This window comes from Solanum verrucosum, unplaced genomic scaffold (genome assembly GCF_900185275.1).
Source record: "Solanum verrucosum unplaced genomic scaffold, falcon-dt-bn FXZP01000280.1, whole genome shotgun sequence".
Taxonomy (NCBI): domain Eukaryota; kingdom Viridiplantae; phylum Streptophyta; class Magnoliopsida; order Solanales; family Solanaceae; genus Solanum; species Solanum verrucosum.
In genome coordinates, this window is record NW_026019982.1 from 3,147,383 (window position 1) to 3,168,425 (window position 21,043).

General features: G+C 33.8%; 3 protein-coding genes and 1 pseudogene across 4 annotated transcripts; 2 read left to right on the forward strand and 2 right to left on the reverse strand.

The window, feature by feature from the left end:
- Window positions 1-2,399: 2,399 nt before the first annotated feature.
- On the reverse strand, window positions 2,400-5,052 carry LOC125817531 (glucose-6-phosphate/phosphate translocator 2, chloroplastic-like). The gene is made up of 5 exons (XM_049497074.1): window positions 4,540-5,052; window positions 4,240-4,465; window positions 3,443-3,665; window positions 3,009-3,222; window positions 2,400-2,680 (listed from the first exon to the last, which is right to left on the reverse strand). The coding sequence occupies exons 1-5, from the start codon at window positions 5,050-5,052 to the stop codon at window positions 2,642-2,644; spliced, it is 1,215 nt and encodes a 404-aa protein (XP_049353031.1). The 3' UTR covers window positions 2,400-2,641.
- A 1,721-nt stretch (window positions 5,053-6,773) lies between these two features.
- LOC125817544 (uncharacterized) lies at window positions 6,774-12,113 on the reverse strand. Of its 2 annotated transcripts, XM_049497089.1 has the most exons (3): window positions 11,782-11,938; window positions 8,278-8,472; window positions 6,774-7,033 (listed from the first exon to the last, which is right to left on the reverse strand). In XM_049497089.1, exons 1-3 carry the CDS (start codon window positions 11,908-11,910, stop codon window positions 6,857-6,859), a joined length of 501 nt encoding a protein of 166 aa, XP_049353046.1. In that variant the 5' UTR covers window positions 11,911-11,938; the 3' UTR covers window positions 6,774-6,856. The 2 variants fall into 2 exon arrangements, with proteins under 2 accessions (XP_049353046.1, XP_049353045.1); XM_049497088.1 differs by lacking the exons at window positions 6,774-7,033; window positions 8,278-8,472 and adding an exon at window positions 9,239-9,636 and having other exon boundaries at window positions 11,587-12,113.
- A 693-nt stretch (window positions 12,114-12,806) lies between these two features.
- Window positions 12,807-20,055, forward strand: LOC125817546 (uncharacterized). The gene is made up of 4 exons (XM_049497091.1): window positions 12,807-12,856; window positions 14,868-15,068; window positions 17,703-17,782; window positions 19,776-20,055. Exons 2-4 carry the CDS (start codon window positions 14,961-14,963, stop codon window positions 19,843-19,845), a joined length of 258 nt encoding a protein of 85 aa, XP_049353048.1. The 5' UTR covers window positions 12,807-12,856; window positions 14,868-14,960; the 3' UTR covers window positions 19,846-20,055.
- Window positions 17,435-17,553, forward strand: LOC125817773 (U6atac minor spliceosomal RNA; annotated as a pseudogene).
- Window positions 20,056-21,043: the final 988 nt, after the last annotated feature.

A 21,043-nucleotide genomic window follows, 5' to 3' on the forward strand; every position in this document is an offset into this window, starting at 1 on the left:
TGTCAGATTTTATAGATCATCAATTTGTATTAAGCATTAGTTACTCTTTTTATCATTATGTATCAACTAAATATTAAGATACTTTATAGTTACATTAATTTGAAATCTCCTACCCATGATTTTCCTTTCTTTTTTCAATCCACAAATCTCTCCATAGTTACTTTCATTAATCTATTTTTGAATTTCAAATTTTTTCTCTTTCCAATTAATGATTTCAAGTTATTCAAGAAGTAGATTTATTTCAATCCTTCGGTTTTTGATTTCCTTTATTTATTTATTTTAAAAATCATTTTAAAAAAATACTGAATCTTTTATTCCTGGTCTCTTTATGGAATAGAGGTGGAAAAACGTTGCTAATGCGCAGAGTTCATCTTGGAGTGCATCTGGAATGGTTTCAGGAATTTCTAATGGCAGTCTTGATACACTTCATTCTATTGGTTCGATCTTTCAATTTTTTGGACTTACTTTCAATGTATCTCGCTTATTTTGATTATTAAATTAGTCTTTATTAGTGTTATCACTGATTTGATACATCACTGCTACAATAGCCTTTGTTTTATTTAATGTATCATGTTCATATTTAAGTTATTAATACATAACTCTAATGTTGTTGAATCTTTGATTAATGTTTATCATGTTCAATATAAATGTACTTGATACATAAACTTTGTGTTATGTATCACACACCAAAAAACATGCTATTTGGAACAATTACAGGTATAATGTTTTTCTAAAAAAAGAAAATATAGTATTTCCCAAACAAAATAAGATATATAAATAATAATGTATCATGCACTAATTTTTTAGGCATGATATGTAAATTTGAATTCATACTAAATGTATCTGATACATATAACAATTACCAAACAATAATGTATTGATTTCAACCCTAAAATTTTATGGGCAACACTTTCTTATTTAATGTATTAGTAGAAATACAACACTTATCAATTTAAATTGAAAGAATCTTCATGATGTATCTTCTCAAAAAAAATTATAATTTTGAATCAAAATGAAAGGATCTTCAATGAACTAGGAGAATAATTTTGAAGCTCAAAATTTTCAAATTTTTTGAATCAAACTGAAAGGATCTTCAATGAACGGGAAAAAAATTTTGAATCTCAAAATTTTCAACAATCTTGAATCAAAATTGAAAGGATCTTCGATGAACTTGAAGATTCACAAAAGAAATTGTTTGTCCAACAACAATTCCATCACTTTTGTATCCTTCACAACTCACCTTGTTTACCCAAAATTTTGACAAAATTTTTTGAATCAAATCTGAAAGGTTTCTTCGCTGAATAATTAGGGATTAAGAATTGACACTGTACATATCCTACAGGTTTCATGCCACCTTTTCGTTGGCAAATATAAGAAATGTACTTTTTTGAAGTAGCTTCTCTACTTGTTGTATTTCTTGATGTCAGTTTGTGATTATGTACTATACAATGCCACATTAACATTGGCAGATTGAATTGGCCATTCCTTCCTTTTAGAGGATCTAAACTAGATGTACTATCACATGTGCATGCTTTTAGGTTAACCCCATGGATGAAGAATTCTGCCACCAGATTTGAAAATGCAGAAGAACTGTTCTTCAATAATTGGTTAGGAGCATCAAACTCGAGAATGTTTCCTACATCAAACAAGACAGATTTTATCAGGCAATACAATTTGCTTCGAACAATATTATGTGTGTATTCTCAGATGTTCTATGTCCTCATCATTTTGAAAATTTAAATTTCTTCGTTTTGTTAGGATTTATCTCTATATAATTGAAAGTAACAAGAAACGTAAGAAGATCGAAATATTCATTATGTATCGTATGAAATTTTTGGCTAATGGATGAAACAGAGAGAATAATGAACAAGAAGAAGAAATTTAATTTTTGATTTTTTTGGTTTGTTACACTATATGATTAAATTCTTGACAATAATTTTGAATGGAATAGAGCAATTTATGGGATCTTAATTTGATTTTTAGTTTTTTTTTCCCCCTTAATTAGTGCAACAGATGGATACTATGAGATTTTAATTTGATTTTTCAGATTTTTCTTTTCCTTAATAAGCGCAACAGATTGATGCATAATGTATCAATAATAATGAATCTGGATCCTTAACTATGTATTCGAAATGCCTAAAAAACATGGGATTTGTGTAATTAGAAAAAGAATAGGGATAGAAGGAAATTTAGATTTTACACTATGAGATTTATGTAAGTTATACAAAAAAGTAACAAAGAGAGTCATTTGATTTTGTGGCTCATTTAAGAAATGTTTAATGGGCACGTCTCAAAGATAAATGATTTTCAATAGTCATACATCCAAAGCTTTCGTTTAGTAGAAACAACACATCACATATTGTATGAGTTAGCACACAACATGAATTGTAGAGGGAAAACTTATTATTCATCGAATTTTGAACTGTGCCCAACTAGCTCTCTTGAATATTCTCAATTTTCCAAAAAATATCATGCTACGAAGTTTATTCTCTATATGCATTCTTCGACTATAAATTTTAATTCTCTTTAGTCAATATTTTATCCTGTATATCATGTAAGATCATATCAATCTTCAATTACAAAATATTTAGTCCATTGTTGTCCATCTATTAACTCTCTAAGTCAGAGTCTCCCCTTTTCTTCATTCATCCTTCTTGCCAAACTTCTCTAATTGTTTTGCCTGCATAAAAATCATAACAATAAAATTAATCAAAAAAGGAACAAGTATTAAAATTGATGTTGCTGATATTATGCGATCATCTCAGCTAAAAACTCAAGTTGTTAGAGAAAACACACTTTTATCTATTTAATAATGTCTTCAACACGTTTCCTCATAAACAATTTGTAGTTATTGTTTGTCAAAGTATGAAGTGCTTTGATGGTACATAGGATGAACACAAACAACTAATTGTACATGTGTTAGATTCATTTGGATCTTTATTAGTCCCAAGAGTAACATGAAAAGCCAATTACATATACTTAGTAAGAATGTATATATTTTGACTTACCTGTGAGTAGAGGAAAGTTCCAAAAATTGCAATGGTAGCACCAAGGGCGTTGACTGGTTGAATTGGATTTTGGAAAATGATGATGGAGGAAACTATCACAACAATTCTCTTCATAGTGTTACCAATGCTAAATGTCAATGGAGAAATTTCATTTAGGAACATATAGGACACTTGATTGTACAAGTGATAGAACACACTCTGTGCCACCACCCACCTAAAACAAGAACAAAAAAATTACATAAAAATTTTGAATTTTAAAAGAATTGACCAAACCTAAGTTGTTCAGACTCTCCAAAAATGCACTACTTTTGAAGGATCCGACATGCGACATGGGGCATGCACCCGATGACATTTTTGAAGAGTCTGAGCAACATAGGACCAAACAGAATGAGATTAAATAATGTTACTATAAGTTTGTTAGATAATGTGCTTACCATATAAAATTAGGGCCAATTTGGGAGACTGCATTTTGCCATCCAAGTGCCCATACTTTTGGACCCTCAACAGCAATGGCAAAGGGTGTAAGAATCAAAAGGGACATCATGGAAAGACAAGCATAGTAATTCATTCCTCCAACAGATTTCCCTTTCATCCCTTTCTTTGAAAATATGTTTCTGAATACAAATGCCAAGTTTGATATCATAGCCCCCATGAACCCTGCATGTTATGAAGCATTAGCAACATAAATAAATCTCATATAATTAATTAGTCTAAAATTTGACGGCAACAAGCAGTGAGAATCCAGGATTTCAAAAAAAGTAGTATGTCTATGATTTGAACTTGAAACCTCAAGGTGAGTTTTGAATCCCTTGAACACTAAGTCAACCTCTAATCTTACATTCACGAGGTTCAAAATCAATATATAGAATATAACAATTCTTAAAAATACCTTATATATACAATGTATTTTTTCACTTAGGGGATTCGGGTTAACCCTTTAACTACCTCTAAGTCCATCCCTGGCAACGAGTGTGGTGGTATGGATGATATCCCTCGACCCTTAATTAGAAGTAAGGTTTTAGTGGAGGATCCAAAAATTTATACAAGCAAGCGGAATTCAACCGTTTACTTATAGTAATATAATTTTTCAATTTAAATCCCTTTCCTTAAACCTAACTCCACCACTACCCCTTTCTATGTGATGCAAATCTATATTAGTCGGGCCAGTGAGCTTCGAATATATAAAACACATGCATAATCACTAAAACAAGATTGATTTGTAACTTATTACCAGTTAGATTAAAATTGAGCTCAGTAACAGCAGCAAGTGCACAACCACCAATAATTGGCACAAGTGAAAGATAAAGTGGCAATGGAAAAGTTTGACCCAAAAACAAACTTGAAACCAAAACACTGAAAGCAGGTTCTCCACTTTTGATTATGTGTGTGAATGAAACTGCAACTTTTGACATGCTCACTGTTGCAGCAACATGTCCAATTGTATGTGCCACAGCAACCTATTGAACACAAACACATTATAAGAATTCAATGTTTCTTAGTGCGAAAAACAGAGTATGATCATTTTACTTACAGGAAACAGAGCTTTCAAGAAATCAATATCAGTCTTTGGAGTTTCAGCAATTCTTGTAGCCCAAGAAACTAACATTATGAATGAGCCAGCAGCAAGTGATAGAGTTGAAGTAAGCCATGGAAATGGAAAAGCATTCAACACTTTCTTGTTATAAATATTGAATACCACATTCAGAGCCCACCATGTTGCAAAATATAACCCAATCTTGAATTTATGAGCAGCAACAATCTTAGTTTCTTCATCAAATTCAATGCTAATTGGTGGCCTACTAGCTTCATAGGCATTACATTGGACTAAAGGGTCCCTAGATTTTGATTCATTTGGTTCATTAACATGCCCAAATCCACTCACTGCTGAAATATATAAAGGCTTTTTGGACATAATATTACATTTTGGCAGGGCAATTTTCTTGGAAAAAAATGATGAAACACAAGGTTTTGAACTAAAGAGGTTTTTATGTAGGGGATCAAAAGTTGTGGAAAGTCCAAAATATTTTACTAAAGAAAAGGCCATTTTGTTTTATTTTCAAGAATAGTAGTAATAAAGTAAGTGTAATGGTATAGTAGTAGAAGCTAAAATAGTTATATGGAGAGAAATGCTCTATTGGGCCATTGGGGGGTTTGAATTTATAGTAGTATTTGAAATCTAATGGTAACAACTTACAAATGCAGAGTTTCTTGGAATATTACTCTGTACAAATTGAATTTTGATTAGTTTACTTTGGTATTTCTTAGCAGTTTCCTGTTCAATTTGAAGTATTTTTCCTTATATGTATTTCAAGATACTTCATATTTGTTTCATTTGTTTTGAAGTTGTTTTTTATTTAGTTTCTATTTAGTGTCTGATGTTCACATTTGAGCTCTGATTAAATTTATATTGCGTATAATAGAATCTAAACTGGGTGGTGTTTCCAAACAAGATTTGCTTGAACTCGAGATATCTGATTAAGATCTCTACACCACAACTCATATTGATGTTTTGAAGTTGTTGACTTGTCATGAGTTACAGTCAAATTATAGTTTTGTACTACTAGCATATTTTTCTTCTTGCATCTTTTGTTGAATTGTAGAAGTATGTAATAGGAGAGATTAGGGATAATTAATTTTGCTATTAATTTTAGGATGAGTTTATTTAATATTTAATTGGAATAAAATTGTGAGAGTAATTTATTTTGGGAATAATGTTATTTTTATCTTATTAAGGATGGAATAACTAATCTCAAGATAATTAATCTCTATTGAAATAACTTGTTACCAAACGATTCCTTAAAAATAAGAAGAATTATTCTAGTAGTATGGTGGAGACAATGATAACGCTATAATTTGTTTCAATTTATTTATTTTATTTTTAATATTTATTTTAAAAAGATTTTTTTAACTTTTTAATTATTTTATCTAAAGATATGCATAATGTACCAAAAGTCACTTAATTTTATAATTTTATAGTCTTAAAGAATAAAATTTAAAAGTTGTTAGTTAAACAAATTTTGAATATTCTTAACTAAATTTTTGTCTTCGTCACTAAATGAAGTTTCAGATACTAGACCCTCACTATCCACATGCATGGGGCAATCTCTAAGAATTAATTAAAATGTGAAATCCCACAGGGTGATGGATTTAGCATGGTATTAGACCCATGATTTGTTGTCCCTTACTCTCAACCGTTAAAATGCGTAACGGGAAGCTAGAATTGAAGAGTTTATAAAAAAGTTTATGCCCATGAATTGTTCCTTGCTTTTAAATCAGGAACAATTCGTGAGATTTAAAACTCCAACAAACTTTTCAACTCCATGAATAATTGTACTCATCGAAGCCTTGGGAGCTCATGTCCTTTTCAACATTGGATTAATTTTCTATCAAGTTTGGTGTGTTACATATGTCCATTTGTACCTTAGTGCTTGTTTGTTAAACTGTATTGACTAGCTTAGAGACTACTTGTCAACAATTACATAGTGGTTTACTATATTGACTTATAATTTGGAATTGTTAGAAACCATTATATCTCAAGTTCTTAGACATGCAATTAACAAGGATTATACATACAAAAATCCCAATTCTTTGAGCCAAAGAAGCAGCCTTTGAAACTTAAGGATGATTGATCCGGCCTCTTTTATCCTTGTCCACTTAAATACTGAATTTAATTTGTTTGTGCAAGGCTCGAACTTGTGACCTTAAAACTCATACACAAGCATCAGAACTTTATATCAGCTAGGGAAACAGGAAAAAAACCAAAATTGATATGGTTTCAAGAGTCGAAATTGAAAGATCAATGCCAAAAGAAATACAAACTCTTCAACTCTAGCTTTCGAGTTGAAAGATTAAGCCCTCTTCTTCCTGCTTATCGCGGATCCTTTTCCAATGCTAACACTCTTGCTAGAATGAGGTAGTAAACCACGTAAAATCGCTAAAACAGCAAATCCTAGAAATGGATAGTACACCATCAGCAACTTGTCTGATGCTCTCTGGGAATTCTTCATTTCACTTAGTATCGCCACCTGAAATTAGCAACATTGATTAGAAAGACGTATGCATATATTTTCCTTTTTAAGAGGCACTAAAACTTGATTGGACACAAGGTGACCATGATACCAACAACAACATACGTAGTACAGTTCCACAAGTGGGGTCTGGGGAGGGTGGGGTGTACCCAGACCTTATCCCTACCTTTGTGAGGTAGAGAGGTTGTTATTAATAGACACTCTGCTCAAGAAAGTCATTTTCCAGAACAAGTTTGAAAGAAATGCAAGAGTAAAAAAAAAATATTATGAAAATATTAAAAAATGTTAAGTACTTAAGGTAAAAACGTAAAGATAATCAAAGTAAAAGAAACAAGGTGGCATGATGCCAAGCTGGAGAAAAGAAACCAGATAAAGAACTTGACATTGCAAATCGAAATGGAGACTCTAGTGGTAAAATAGAGTTCCAACTTCCAAGCATACATCAACAACAACATACCAAGTGTAATCTCACAAGTGGGGTTTGGAGAGTGTGGATGTACGCACACCTTACCTCTATCTTAGAGGTTGTTTCCAACTGACCCTTGGCTCAAAAGGGAAGTTTTCGAAGCAAGATTGTAAGCAACAAGAAAGCAAAACAAATGAAGCAACATATACTAATACACACAGAAGAATAAGAGACTAAAATTACTACTAATAAGGATAGGAGGCTAGTCCCCTGCCCATCCCACATAAAGTGTGACCACACTCGCTACCTAATAACCTTATACTCTCATCTTCGACCTTCATACCTTCCTTTCTAGGATCATATTGTCGTTAAGCTAAAGTTGTCTCATGTCATGTTTAATCACCTCCCCCAGTTCTTCTTCAGCCTACTTCTATCTCTCGTAACTCTCGCTACTCCCAACCTCAGCATACTATCCTTCACATTAATTTCTCAAATTATTTCCATTAACCATAAAAGGCCCAAAAGTAACAATCTTTCATCTTAGGGGTAATGTCAATACAACTTATTTTCAAATATACTAGAGCTATCCGATCTTATGAGGGGGAAAGAGCAAGCAAAGCAAAAATTCACCCAGAATGCATCTGCTTCATCCCATAATGTTATCAAATTCAATCTAATTGAAATCCAATTCCACTGATTTATGAAACATCAACCACAAAAACAAGACAATTTGAAGCTAGCACAACAATCTAATAATCTTCAATTAACAGAGTCCAGAGACATACAAGACAACTTGTAATTAGCCCCAAATATAAACAATAAGCAAATTTCTTACCATTGAAGTGAGGGTGGAAACACCATATAGCAAGGAGGTAGTTTTAATCCAAGATTTTCCAGCTGCAATGGCATAAAGACTAAGCAGGCAGATGGGCCAAGCAAAGAGAAGCTCCAACCAGATTAACCCAACAAAGAAATGGAGTTTCTCAGAAACCAAATAATCACCACATTCTTGAGTGTACCAGCTCTTTAGGTCAACCAACACAGGGTGAAATATGTGTTTAGGAAGGGCAGTTTGACCATCAAAGAGTGGTGCAACAATGGCCATGAAGAAGAAGTAGATGAAAAGAAGCAAGTCCAATAGCTTAACAAAACCATCCATTTTCGTCTTCGTCTCTTTGCAACAGCCACTCAACAGTAATGCTAATTCTGCAAATAATGTTTCCCTTTGAAATCTCGCTCACTAGTCAATAATGAGTAGATCCAGAAGCAGTTCTTTTTCTAAATTTTCCACAATAAAATATTGTGTCATTACTTTATTTATTTTACATAAAATAAGTACGTAACGTAGTTGCTGTAATCTATAAAAGAACAGATGGAATATACTTGTTCCTTAGGCAAATCTGGGTGTTAGTATTCCAACAATTTTTAAAATAAATTTATTTTCCTTCAATTTAAGAAAAATGACTTTCTTTTACCGATCGAGACCCATCACCTCAACTCTAGCTACATCTCGAATGCAATTAGCAATCCTATCCCATATATTTTCCTGAATACTTTCCATTAGTTCAAATTTTCCACTAAGTAATGCCGTCAAATATATTTTTTATTTGTTTCTGTCAAGTGTCAACTACTGAAGCACGCAAAATCAACTGTTGAGAAACTAGTTAATCCAATCGAAATACATTGTAATAGTCTTATAGACAACTCAAATGGAGTTCCTATTTCTGGTATATAGTACTTTGCTAGACTTTATGGCAAGAAAATTGATCTTTGAAGATGCAGCAGCAGATTGTTGCGAACGAGAAGGAAATTATATCAAGATTTAAAACTAACAATGTCATCAGCACTTGTGAAACTAAAACTCATTTTGTGATTGTTTACGTGAAAACTCGTGCACAAGCCATCAAAAAATATAATGTCAACTAAAAAGAACCAATAACAAAAATTGATATGGTTTCTAGGTATCACTGCCTAAAGAAATACAAACTCTTCAATTCTAAGCTTCTGAGTTGAAAGATTAAGCCCTCTTCTTCCTGCCTATAACGGATCTCTTTCCAATGCTCACACTCTTGCCAGAATGAGGTAGTAGACCACGTAAAATTGCTAAAATAGCAAATCCTAGAAATGGATAGTATATCATCAGCAACTTGTCTGATGCTCTCTCGGAATTCTTCATTTCACTTAGTATCGCCACCTGAAATTTGCAATATTGATTAGAAAAGCAAGGCATAAGCAGATGCAATTCCACTTGACTGCTATCTCAATTTGGGAACTGCTGCATCTCTAATATGACCTTTTACCTTCATTGAGGATCAAATGTTTTTGATTTGAGAAGATGTACGAATAAATGAAACCATGATTCTGAAAGTGGGTGGGTGGGCAGGCAGTAAGTAGCTATGCACTGGCTCGGCCTCTCTAAGAGTCAGTTCTAGAGGGTCAGGAAACAGTTTAATACTCACAAATGACGATACAATCTGCAGCAAGATGGCAGGAGGTAAAATGATGATTTCTGGACAAGAAGATTATAACACAGCTGATTCCTCAACAACCAGAAGCGCTAGACAAGTTGTTCTTATGCTTCTGGGACTCTTCTCTATTGCACTATGTTCATGTTGGTTGTTGCTCTTGAATTATTCCAATGTTCATTATGTTACCTGCTTTAGCTCTTGAGTTTCCAATGTTCATTTTTATTACCTTAATTGCTATTCGCCACACGCACCCACCTCCAAAAAAGGGAGGAAAAGAAATGGAAAAAAGGAACAATATGAGGCCCGAGTAAGATTGACGGTCAATTGGTTTGGATATGTCCAATACAAAACTGTAGAAAACTAGCTAAGATGTATGCATATATTTTCTATATTTTTCCTTTTTCAAAGACACTAACTTGATTGGAGCAAAGATGGCCGTGATAAAAACAACAACATACCCAGTATGGTCCCACAAGTGGTGTTTGGGAGGGTTTGATATACACAGACCTTACTCCTACCTTTGTGAGGTAGAGAGGTTGTTTCCGATACACCCTCAGCTCAAGAAAATCATTTTTCAGAACAAATTTGAAAGAAATGTAAAGAGTAAAAAAAAATATGAAAAGAAAAGAATCGACAGTAAAAATGTTAACGTTAAAGATACCAAAGTAAGGGAAACAAGGTAGCCATGATACCAAGCTGGAGAAAAGAAAACAGATAATGAACTTAACATTGCAGATCGAAATGAAAACTGTAGTGGTAAATTAGAGTTCCAACTTTTCTTGAGAAGCTGAAAATAGTGTTCCAACTTCCAAGCATACATCAACAACAACATACCCATCCCACAAGTAAGATCGGAGAGGGTGGAGAACGCAGACCTTACCCCTACCTTTGTGGGGTGGAGAGGTTGTTTCTGATAGACCCTCGGCTCAAAAAAAAGTTTTCAAAGCAAGGTTGTAAGAAAATATGACAGCAAGCTACCAAGATACACTGCAAATAAAGCCACATACATTAATACCACCAAAAGAATAAAATTTAGTACTGCTAATAAGGATAGGAGGCTAACCCCCTACCTCTCCCACATAAAGTGGGACCACACTCCGCTACCTCCTATCTTTTACCCTCATTTTCAACCTCTACACTTTCCTATTAGGTTCATATCATCACTAAGCTGAAATTGTATCATGTCTTGTCTAATAACCTCCCCAGTTCTTCTTCGGCCTACCTCTAATTTCCGCTAGAGCCAACCTCAACCTCAGCCTACCTCTAATTTCCGCTAGAGCCAACCTCAACCTCAGCCTACATCCTTCACATTAATTTCTCAAATTATTTCCAATAACCATAAAAGGTCCAAAAGTTACAATCTTTGTCAATACAACTTATATTCAGATAAACTAGAGCTTTCCAATGAATCCTGTCATATGAAGGGGAAAAGAGCAAAGAAAAGCAAAAGACAACTTTTTTGAAAAAGGTTCCTACCATCCAGAATGCATCTGTTTTAACTTTCATCTCATAATGTTACTAAATTCCATGTAATTAAATCCAATTCAACTGATTTATGAAACATCAACCCCCAAAACAAGACAATTTGAAGCTAGCACAACAATCTAATAATCTTCGACATGCAAGACAAATTGCAATTTGCCCCCCAAAAATAAACAATAAGAAAATTAAATTACCATTGCAGTGAGAGTGGAAACACCATACATCAAGGAGGTAGTTTTAATCCAAGATTTTCCAGCTGCAATGGCATAAAGACTAAGGACGGAAAGGGGCCAAGCAAAGAGGAGCTCCAGCCAGATTAAGCCAACAAAGAAATGGGGTTTCTCAGAAACCAAATAATCACCATATTGTTGAGTGTACCAGCTCTTTAGGTCAACCAACACAGGAGGAAATATATGTTTAGGAAGGGCAACTTGGCCATCAAAGAGTGGTGCAACAATGGCGATTAACAAGAAATAAACGAAAAGAAGCAAGTCCAATAGCTTAACAAAAGCACCCATTTTGGTCTTCGTCTTTTTGCAGCAATAGAACCAGCCACCAACTAACAGTTCAGCCAATTTTGGAAATTATGTTTTTTGTTAGAGATGTCGCCCACTAGTTCACTTCCATGAAAAGGGGATCTGAATGAATGAAGATCCACAAACATTTCTTTTATCTAATGTCGTCAATTTTCCTATCAACGCCTACCACTTTGCTTGCACATGGATAATTATATTATATTATATTGTGTTATATTTCTGAATATTTATATATGTTAATACATATGAAATCTTTTTTTGTTATTTAGTGATGAATTTAATGATGTAATATAATGAAACCTAGTTAACAATTAAAATAAATATGATATTTATAAACTAGTAATACACTACCATACAATAGGTAGCAGCCATCCAAATAAGCTGCTAAACTACAAGTTGATATTTTTTTAAAAAAAGAAATATTCATCCCCATAAAAATTTGCACTTTGGTGTGACGGAATTATCAAATTTTATTAGCTCCTCTGGGATGTCAAACGGATGAGTTGAATTAAAATTGAATAAGTTGAAATAGACAAAATAAAAACATGCTAGTGAGTCGATCATCAATCATCTCATAATATTTTGTTACTTACATAGAAATGTAATATATTATGAAAGTTATCATTTATCGTGTCTAATAATACACATTTTTTCTTTTGTTACCCTTGTATAAAATTCCTTGCCGATGGAGCTGGAAAATACCCTATTATCCTTGTGCTGAAGAGAACGGCAGAAGGGGCTTTGGTGTTAAGCACAAATATGAACATATTTAATCCACAATATTGAAGAAAGAAAGACCAAGGGCAAAATTGTCTTTTGATCATTTATTAAAGTGGTTAACCCCAAATCTCTTCTATTTCACACACTCTAGAAGGGTAGTAGTATTTCAATCCTCTTTGGGACTTTGAAGATTTGCTTACAACTTAAGGTATGATTTCCTCTCAACTTTTGTTCAAATCTTCTTCTCGAATTTCATGTTGTACGTTGAAATTTTATATCGAGGAAATACCTAAATTGAATTTTTGGGTTGAAGAAGCTTTTCTCGGTTGTTATTGATGTTTGTTGTTGTTGTTGTCAGTTTTGTGATATATTTATTTTTACATATGTTCCCCATTACGGAGTGCTGAATTAATTTTTAATATTTTCTGTTGATTGATTTTATAGATACTGTAATTCGTACAAATTTGATAAATTGAAATAGGTTAACTGAGTTCTGGTTTGTTTCTTATCACAATTCACAACCAAGTTGTTTGATGATATCCCTTAAACAACAGGTTGTTCGAAAGATTATGCTCTTACTTGCCATGTTCAATACTAATAGCTAAGATAGAAAGAAATAGAATCAAAGGTGAGATGCCTAACTTTATTTAAGTATGACGATTACACTTTGTTATCTTTCCTTATGCAAAAAACTCTAGCCAATTCTCAGACCTTTGGGCATGACTATGATTTGAGTTTTGTAAAATCAATGTACAAAAGGTCACTCTCCAATATAATACAGGTTTGTGAATTTGTGGATATCAATATCGAAACCCCCTAAAATCAATTACACTTGTCTCATTTACAACATCTATCAGATGTCTAGAGTCATATCACCAAAAACCTTCAACCTGACGATGCTTCTATTGAATTCTTTGGATTAGTATAGTATTTTACTTCTTGATGGTATTATGAGAACTATCTTGGACTGAAAATGACATAGTTTAGGAACTAGGAGATGCATAAAGGGGAAACTACAACGTCTCAAGTCTCGACATGTTTTGGAAGATATATGTTTAAATTCCTTCATGCACTTCACGTTTCCCCCCCTATTAATACTTTAATATACATGTGGAATTGCAAGTTTAGTTGATTTTTTTTTTTTTGAGCTGATAAGAATTGACTTTTGGTAGATGAATATTCGGCAATTCTGAATCATCTTAGGGGTTGAAATATCTGCTTAGTTTCGCGGTTTTTGTTTCCGTGTCTGTATGTATCAAGATACATACTGATGTGCAATTATATAAGGAGAAAATTGAACACTTGATGGACTAAAAGATGGAAGTATAGAAATGAACTGATGCTTGTGATAAAGATGAATAGGTTTGTTGTCATTCCTCTTGTGTAGCAAAAAGTTGTCTCTGGAGTGCATAGTTATAATATATGACCAAACATAGTTAAAAACATCTAGATCAAACTGGAACCTTGAATTAAGACTGCAGTTTTTTAAGAACAATATTATGTTAATATGAAAACTGTTCGTAATGTTATTTTCCAGTAATATGTCTGTTCAAATCTCTTTTAGATATACCAAAATCCAGCTAAAGAATAGAAGAAGAGTTAGAGTTGTTGATTAGTTATATAATTGGTGAATTGTTTGGACTTAGATCTTGTTTTGGATCGACTTATTTTAAGTGTTTTTAAGCCTAAAATAGTTTTAAGCACTTTTGTAGTGTATTGGTAAGATACGAAAGTGCTTTTAAGCAAATTCTTCCAAGCATGCTCTTAGTTTAAGTTCCAAGTCAGTATGTTGAATGTATTTTCTTTTTCCCACAACTAGAGTAGTTTTTTGAATAGATACTTTATTTGCTTAATGTTGTGTGGCAGCTAAATGAAGAATGTAAGCATATGGAATTTTAGAAAATTGAAGTAAATATGTTAAGAAGCATGAATTATGAAACTTTTAAGAAAATATTTACAAATATAATAAGCATTTGAAAGTATGAAATATTTATAAAATTTGTATAAATATATTGTCAGTTTGATTTGATTCATTTAGGTTAACATCAAACCAAATCAACTATGATTAAATTTTTTTTATATCAAACTAAAACTAAATCAAATCACTAATGTTTTCTCTTCTCAATTTGATTTAAACTATTGATTTGATGCAGTTTGTCGGTTTATCTGAACCCTGCTTTAGAACAAAAATTAGTAAGTCTTTTCCTTCTATTTGATAGACCCGATCTCGACCTGACTCAAGAGGGAGGAGAAAACACAAGTGTTGTATTATCAAGGTTGGGCGAAAGGACATCAGACAGTAGAGACGGAAGATGAGTTCTCCAGTTCCCAGAAGAGAGAGTCCATGGGGTTTGCCGGAAGGTGATAACAGACAACCTAAGGCCCATAGATGCAACGACCGTGTTGAGGATGTTGTTCAGGTCAGAATTTTATCTGCACTTTTATTTAAAATTATTGCGTCTGAGTTTCCGTTCCATTTCTTAGATAGTTAGATCAATATTGATTCGTGAATTTTTGTGGCCATTCTGGTGGATGTTAGTATTTCAGTCTAATTGAGTACTTCGTCTGTCCCAATTTAAGTTTAAATTGGACTACTCGCGTTTTTAATTTAAGATCATAACATTGAAAACTATTTTTCTTAAATTCTGTGTCTAGTCAAACTAAGACACTTAAATTGGGACGGAGGGAATAATTTGTTTGCCTTTTTAGATTCTAAAAGCACTCATATTATTAACTTGGATGTGTGGTAAGCCTGGAGATTGAACTCTGAAATTTGTTTCAGCCTATATTATCATTTACTAAAAATGAGAGAAAAAGTTGATGTGGGATTTTGAAGGTGGAGGAGTAACATGACTTGGGTATTCCAACATTAGGGTGGACCTAGTACTAATCATGTTGAGAAAATGAACTTTGAACCTTAATATATAGCTCAAGTATCATATGGGAAGACTACGATCCATACACTTACCAATTTTGGGATTCTAAACAGTACTCGACATGATGTGCTAAAAGATGAGGCCAACTAAGAACCATTTAGCTTCACTACTAGTCTGCAAGCAGGTAAACGAAGAGTAACGATGTTTTGGTGGGGACACTGGATATGTTTTGTGGTTTTAAAAGGAGAGTATTTCTGGGCTTCTGCCACCTCTATGGGGAATATGATGATTCAGAGGGTTTCAGAACTTTTTGTGTTATTCTGCATCTTCTTGAGGCCAGCAATGAAATTTCTTACTCCCTCAATTTCATTTTGTTTGAGTTATTTTCCTTTTTAGTGAGTTTAAAGAATGTATCTTGTCTAATTTGACAACTCTTTAGTTCCAACATTCTGCTCGGCATATTTAAGGCCACAAAATTAAAAGGCATTATGATACATTAAACATATCTTTTTTTTGATAAGATAAGTGGTATTAATAACAACATCAGGAAGATGCAAAATTTACAAGATATGACATTTGAGCTTACAAAAAAATCTCTGGCTAACTATACAAACTATCTAAGCCAGAGTTAATGAGTTAGTAAAATCCTGAAGTTGTTCTGCATTAACAGCAGGATACAAGTTGGTCCAACTAAACAAATTTTCAGTGCACCTAGTCTTCAAAATGCCTAAAGCAGTTGACTCTCCATCAAAACATCTCTTGTTCCTCTCTAACCAAATACACCAAAAAATACAAGCAGGTATCATAATCCAGATCTTCTTGATGGCTTTGTGAACTTTCCATAGACTCCAACTCTCATATGCATCCTTAACAGTGAGGGGTGTGGTCCAATTGATTAAACATATTTTTAGTTTAGACTACAAGATTCAAAAGTCTTCTTCCTAATAATAAACATAAAGGAGGAACATCACAATTACTAAATACTACTACTAATAAGAATCATAGAGGAGGCTGACCCCCTGCCTCTCCCTTCCAAAGTGTGACAACACTCGGTTACCTACTAACCTTCTAGCCTAATCCTCATGCCTTGGTCTCCACCCCTTCCTATCTCAGCTCATTCGGCCTACTTCTACCTCTTTTAACTCCTGTTACAATCAACCTCTCACACCTCCTTACTCGCCCATTCACGTACCTCCTCGTCATATGCCCGAGCCATCTTAGTCTTGCTTCCCTCAACTTGTATGCTAGGATTCAGAAACTTCCTTTATGTGAAACACCAGCATAGTGATATGGAGTTTCAAACTTCTATACCAAATTCGTAAGTTACCTGTATGTGGAACTCCCTACAATATCATGGAGTCCGAGCTTTTACAAGAGAAGTTGGAGTTTTGCCATTAAAACCGACTTTGATGTTGCCGCTGCCTTCATCCTATGGTTTCAACTTATCCTGTTTCTTCTGACACAATTCTTTCAGTTTCATCAAACAATATAAGGAATGAAAATCAAGAGAAATTCCATTGTAATGTTGAACTATATATTAGAAATTTAGCTGTGGAGTACCTGCCTGTACTGATATAATGATGCTTATACTCAAATAAATTGCTAGCTTCTTGTCAAGTTAATAGTTCTCTTCGAACACGCTGCTGATGTATTGATTCTGATTCATATTGGTCCGTAAAATAAGTTCCATGTTTTTCACTTTTATGTCTCCAAATTACATTGGTGTAGTAGGTGGTATGTAGTATATAGATCGAGAAGCTTAGTATATTGATCTCCTTTGTCTAAAAGTTGATGTGATTCAATTTATGCCAAGGCAAATTTGCAGTAGTTTGAATATCGAGCATTAAAATGTGGCTACTGTTCTTTAGTGGTCTGCAAAGTGGCTATTTGTCCATTTTTCCCTCTATCTAGTGTTCGTAGGAAGGAGAGATGTTTGCATATCCCTCGTCAAGGATGGGAATATCCTTCGATCTTTACCTGTTCCCAGACCAACCCATCCATTCATTGGTTACATTGTGCCCCTGGTTCCAGAATCAGATACTCAACTCTTTTGAATGTCTGAGTTCATCACTGGCCATTTTACATCTTTTAGTATAACCCAGCATAATGTTCAACACACGCATTTTATGCTTGTTTGTCGTTTCTTTTTTCAGCTGACTAATTTATAATACTATGCAGGCATGTTTTGAAGGCAATCCATTTAAAACGATACCGGGGCCTTTCAAGCTATTCTGGAGGTGCATGCGTTCTAAGCCTGGGTAAACTTCAAGACTTCAATTATTATTCCGTAGATCAGCTGTGAAATAATTGACATTGAAATAAATTAGTCTTATCTCATTATATGTCATCAAACACAGCCTTTAGCAAACCATCTTCTAATAGATATTACAGTTCAAATAAAGTGATTGGAAAAGGGACAAATATACCCCCAAACTTTCGAAAATGGTATGTCAATACCCTTCGTCATACTTTTCGTCCATGAGTACCCTTGCCGTCCAATAACTAGTGCACATTTGCCCCTCCCACTAACGGAAGACTCATTTTGTACACGTGGCACAATCCTACGCCTCAACCCGGGTTGACCAAATATTTAACCCAAATTTCAAATTTCCGTTTAACCCGCCCCATTACCCATTTAACAAACTATCTACAAACCTAAAGAAGAAAGCCCCATTTACTTTTAACGCTGCTTCTTCCTCTTAAGGTTGCCGCCGCCGTCGTTGTTGTCCCCCACCCCCTCACCCCCTGTCTTCTTCTTCTTCTTTTATCTTTCCATATACTTTTTCAATCATCTACTTGAAGATTTAAACAAAAGAGATCGAGAATCCAAAGCACCTATTTCTGCAAAGAAAAAAATGTCACGCTAAAATCTTGAAGAAGAGACTCAAAATTACTTTGCCTTGGATAAAGTTTCTGCAAATTAAATTAATTAACATCATCTATCAGGGGAAAAAAATTAATTAGAGTAATTGAAAAATTCAATTTTCATTGGAGATAAAAACATAACCAGATCAAAACATTGCAATTTATTTGCATTCTCGGCTACTTGTATGTCCTTTTTGGTAAAGAAAGAGGTAGAATTATTCCAAAGAAAAAAACGAACCCCATGAAAGGAAAATGGGATTCTAAGCTAATACAGCTTATGTTTCTTCCCCAAATGGAAACAAACTTCTGGAAAGTTTCTAGAATCTTCTTCTTCTTAACTAAAAAAAAAATATAAAAAATTCAAATCTTCAACCCCACAATTCCAAAAACTCCGATTCGGATTCAGATTTCAACACATGTTTGAGATTTCTACGTGGGGTTCTCGAACATGAACATCAGATTCTTATGTAGGTAATGGGTGTATCAGGTGAGTTAAATGGGTAATGGGGCGGGTTAAAAGGGTCAACCCGGGTTGAGGCGTAGGATTATGCCACGTGTACAAAATGAGTTTCCGTTAGTGGGAGGGGCAAATGTACACTAGTTATTGGACGGCGAGGGTATTCATGGACGAAAAATATGACGGAGGGTATTGACATACCATTTTCGAAAGTTCGAGGATATATTTGTCCCTTTTCCCTAAAATGATTGATGAAGACATCTCTTGTTACTCTAATTTATGTATTGGCTTACGTTTTCTTTTGATTTATCTATAAGAGGTATTGGAATAAAGTTGAACATCTTAAACAAGTTTATAGAGCACCAATAATTTGTTATTTTTATCTAAAAATACATACTCTTGAAGACTACTCATACATAATACAAATAGGCTACAAAATTTGGAGCCAACCCGAGTATCAAGTTTTGAAAATGATGAACTCGGTTGTTCGTTCTGAGCTTAGATGTTGAAGATTGAACAACTCAAACAGCAATGAACTTCAGTTTTTTGACATCTTTGAAATTAATGAAGATGAATTGTGTGGAAGGAAGATATATTTCGGGGGTTGGAGATTTGAAAGGGATAAACTTGAAGAGAGAAATTGTAAGAGGTGAGCCCTGGGGGAAAAACACAGTAAACATTGAAGAATACTTAAAGGGTATGTAAAATAGTTTTCAGATCCTTATAGCCCGGATGTTAAATATTTCGTGATTGGTACAAATAAACAAGCAGGAATCTTATTAAAAAACAAAAAACAATCGAAGAAATACTGTTTGGATGAAGTGCCAAATTTGAAAGTTGTCTTTATTGCTTTCAGTTGGTATAAGTTTCTGTTCCTATAGTGATAAAGAGAAGGCTTTTCTAACTTTCTATGCAACATGGTTGTGCAGGGAAGAGCCTACTGAGCCATTCTACTACTTGCAATTGGAACCTCCCAAGAGAGAAGTGCACCTTGAGTAGAGCTTTGTTTTTGTTAATTTCTAAACCTTTAATGAGGTTGTTTATGAATCCTGCCTGTCACTCTAGGTTGTGTTACTTGGTGACAGCAATCTGCACTTCGGAAGGTTGTTCATGGCGCAAATTTCCCTTAATGAAGATTGGAAGTTTATGTTATATTATTTCCTGTTTCTGAATAAGCACGAATATCTAATATGAAATGATGTTGATACATAGAATTTCGAGATACTATACTGTTCTGTTCTTTTCGAAGTAAAGGTACATTTGCATAAGTGTTGGCCACAAAAGTGGTAAAGTAAAATATGTGATTTTGTGCACTGCATGTGTCCTTTATTCTCTCCTTGTTGCGTTCATTTTGACCAATGCTTTGTTCCTGCTCGTTATATATTCAATGAGTACATGCCTGAAGTTCATAATATTTTGTTCTACTCCAGTTTTTATTACATTTTTAGTTACGTCGGCATCTTGAATTGGTCAATGCGAACTTTATCATAGGAAATGACATACAAATATTGCTCATAATTCATAAATGTGACTTGACTAGGAAGGAGGTAGTTAACTCTACTCTAACAAATTTGCAAAACAAGCAATTGTATCTTCTTTGTATATATCATATCCACATACTAATTTGATGGGTGGAGTTTGGAGAGAATGGTGTGTATGCGACTTTAACCACCTACCTTGAGAAGATAGAGATAGTGTTTCTGATAGTCCATCTCTCCCAAGGAAAACATATAAAAATAATAAGTATGTAAAGCAAATATAATAATAAAGAAGTCACGCTGAAAACAACGGAGAAGAGAATCGTAGCAGCAATAAATAATATGATGATTGAAGTCAGAGGGAACAAGTAATACTAAAATCAAAGAATAAGATACTGAGAGAATAATAATAGCAATACAAATAAGGAAACAAGATAGCGCTCGACTACCGATTAACCCAATCTTCCTATCTAGGTTTTTGTTCTCAAACTCCATATCTTTTTAAAGATATTCAGGGTCATGTTCTCGATAAGCCACATATTTAATCCTCAACCTCCATATATTCTTATTTAGGGCCATGTTCTCCATATGCCGTACATTTGTCATGTCTTGTTTAATCATCTCCTTTAATACTTCTTCAGCTTACCTTTATCTCTCCTTATACCCACGACCCATCATAGTCAATCTCTCACACCTAGTCACCGGGGCATTTGTGCATC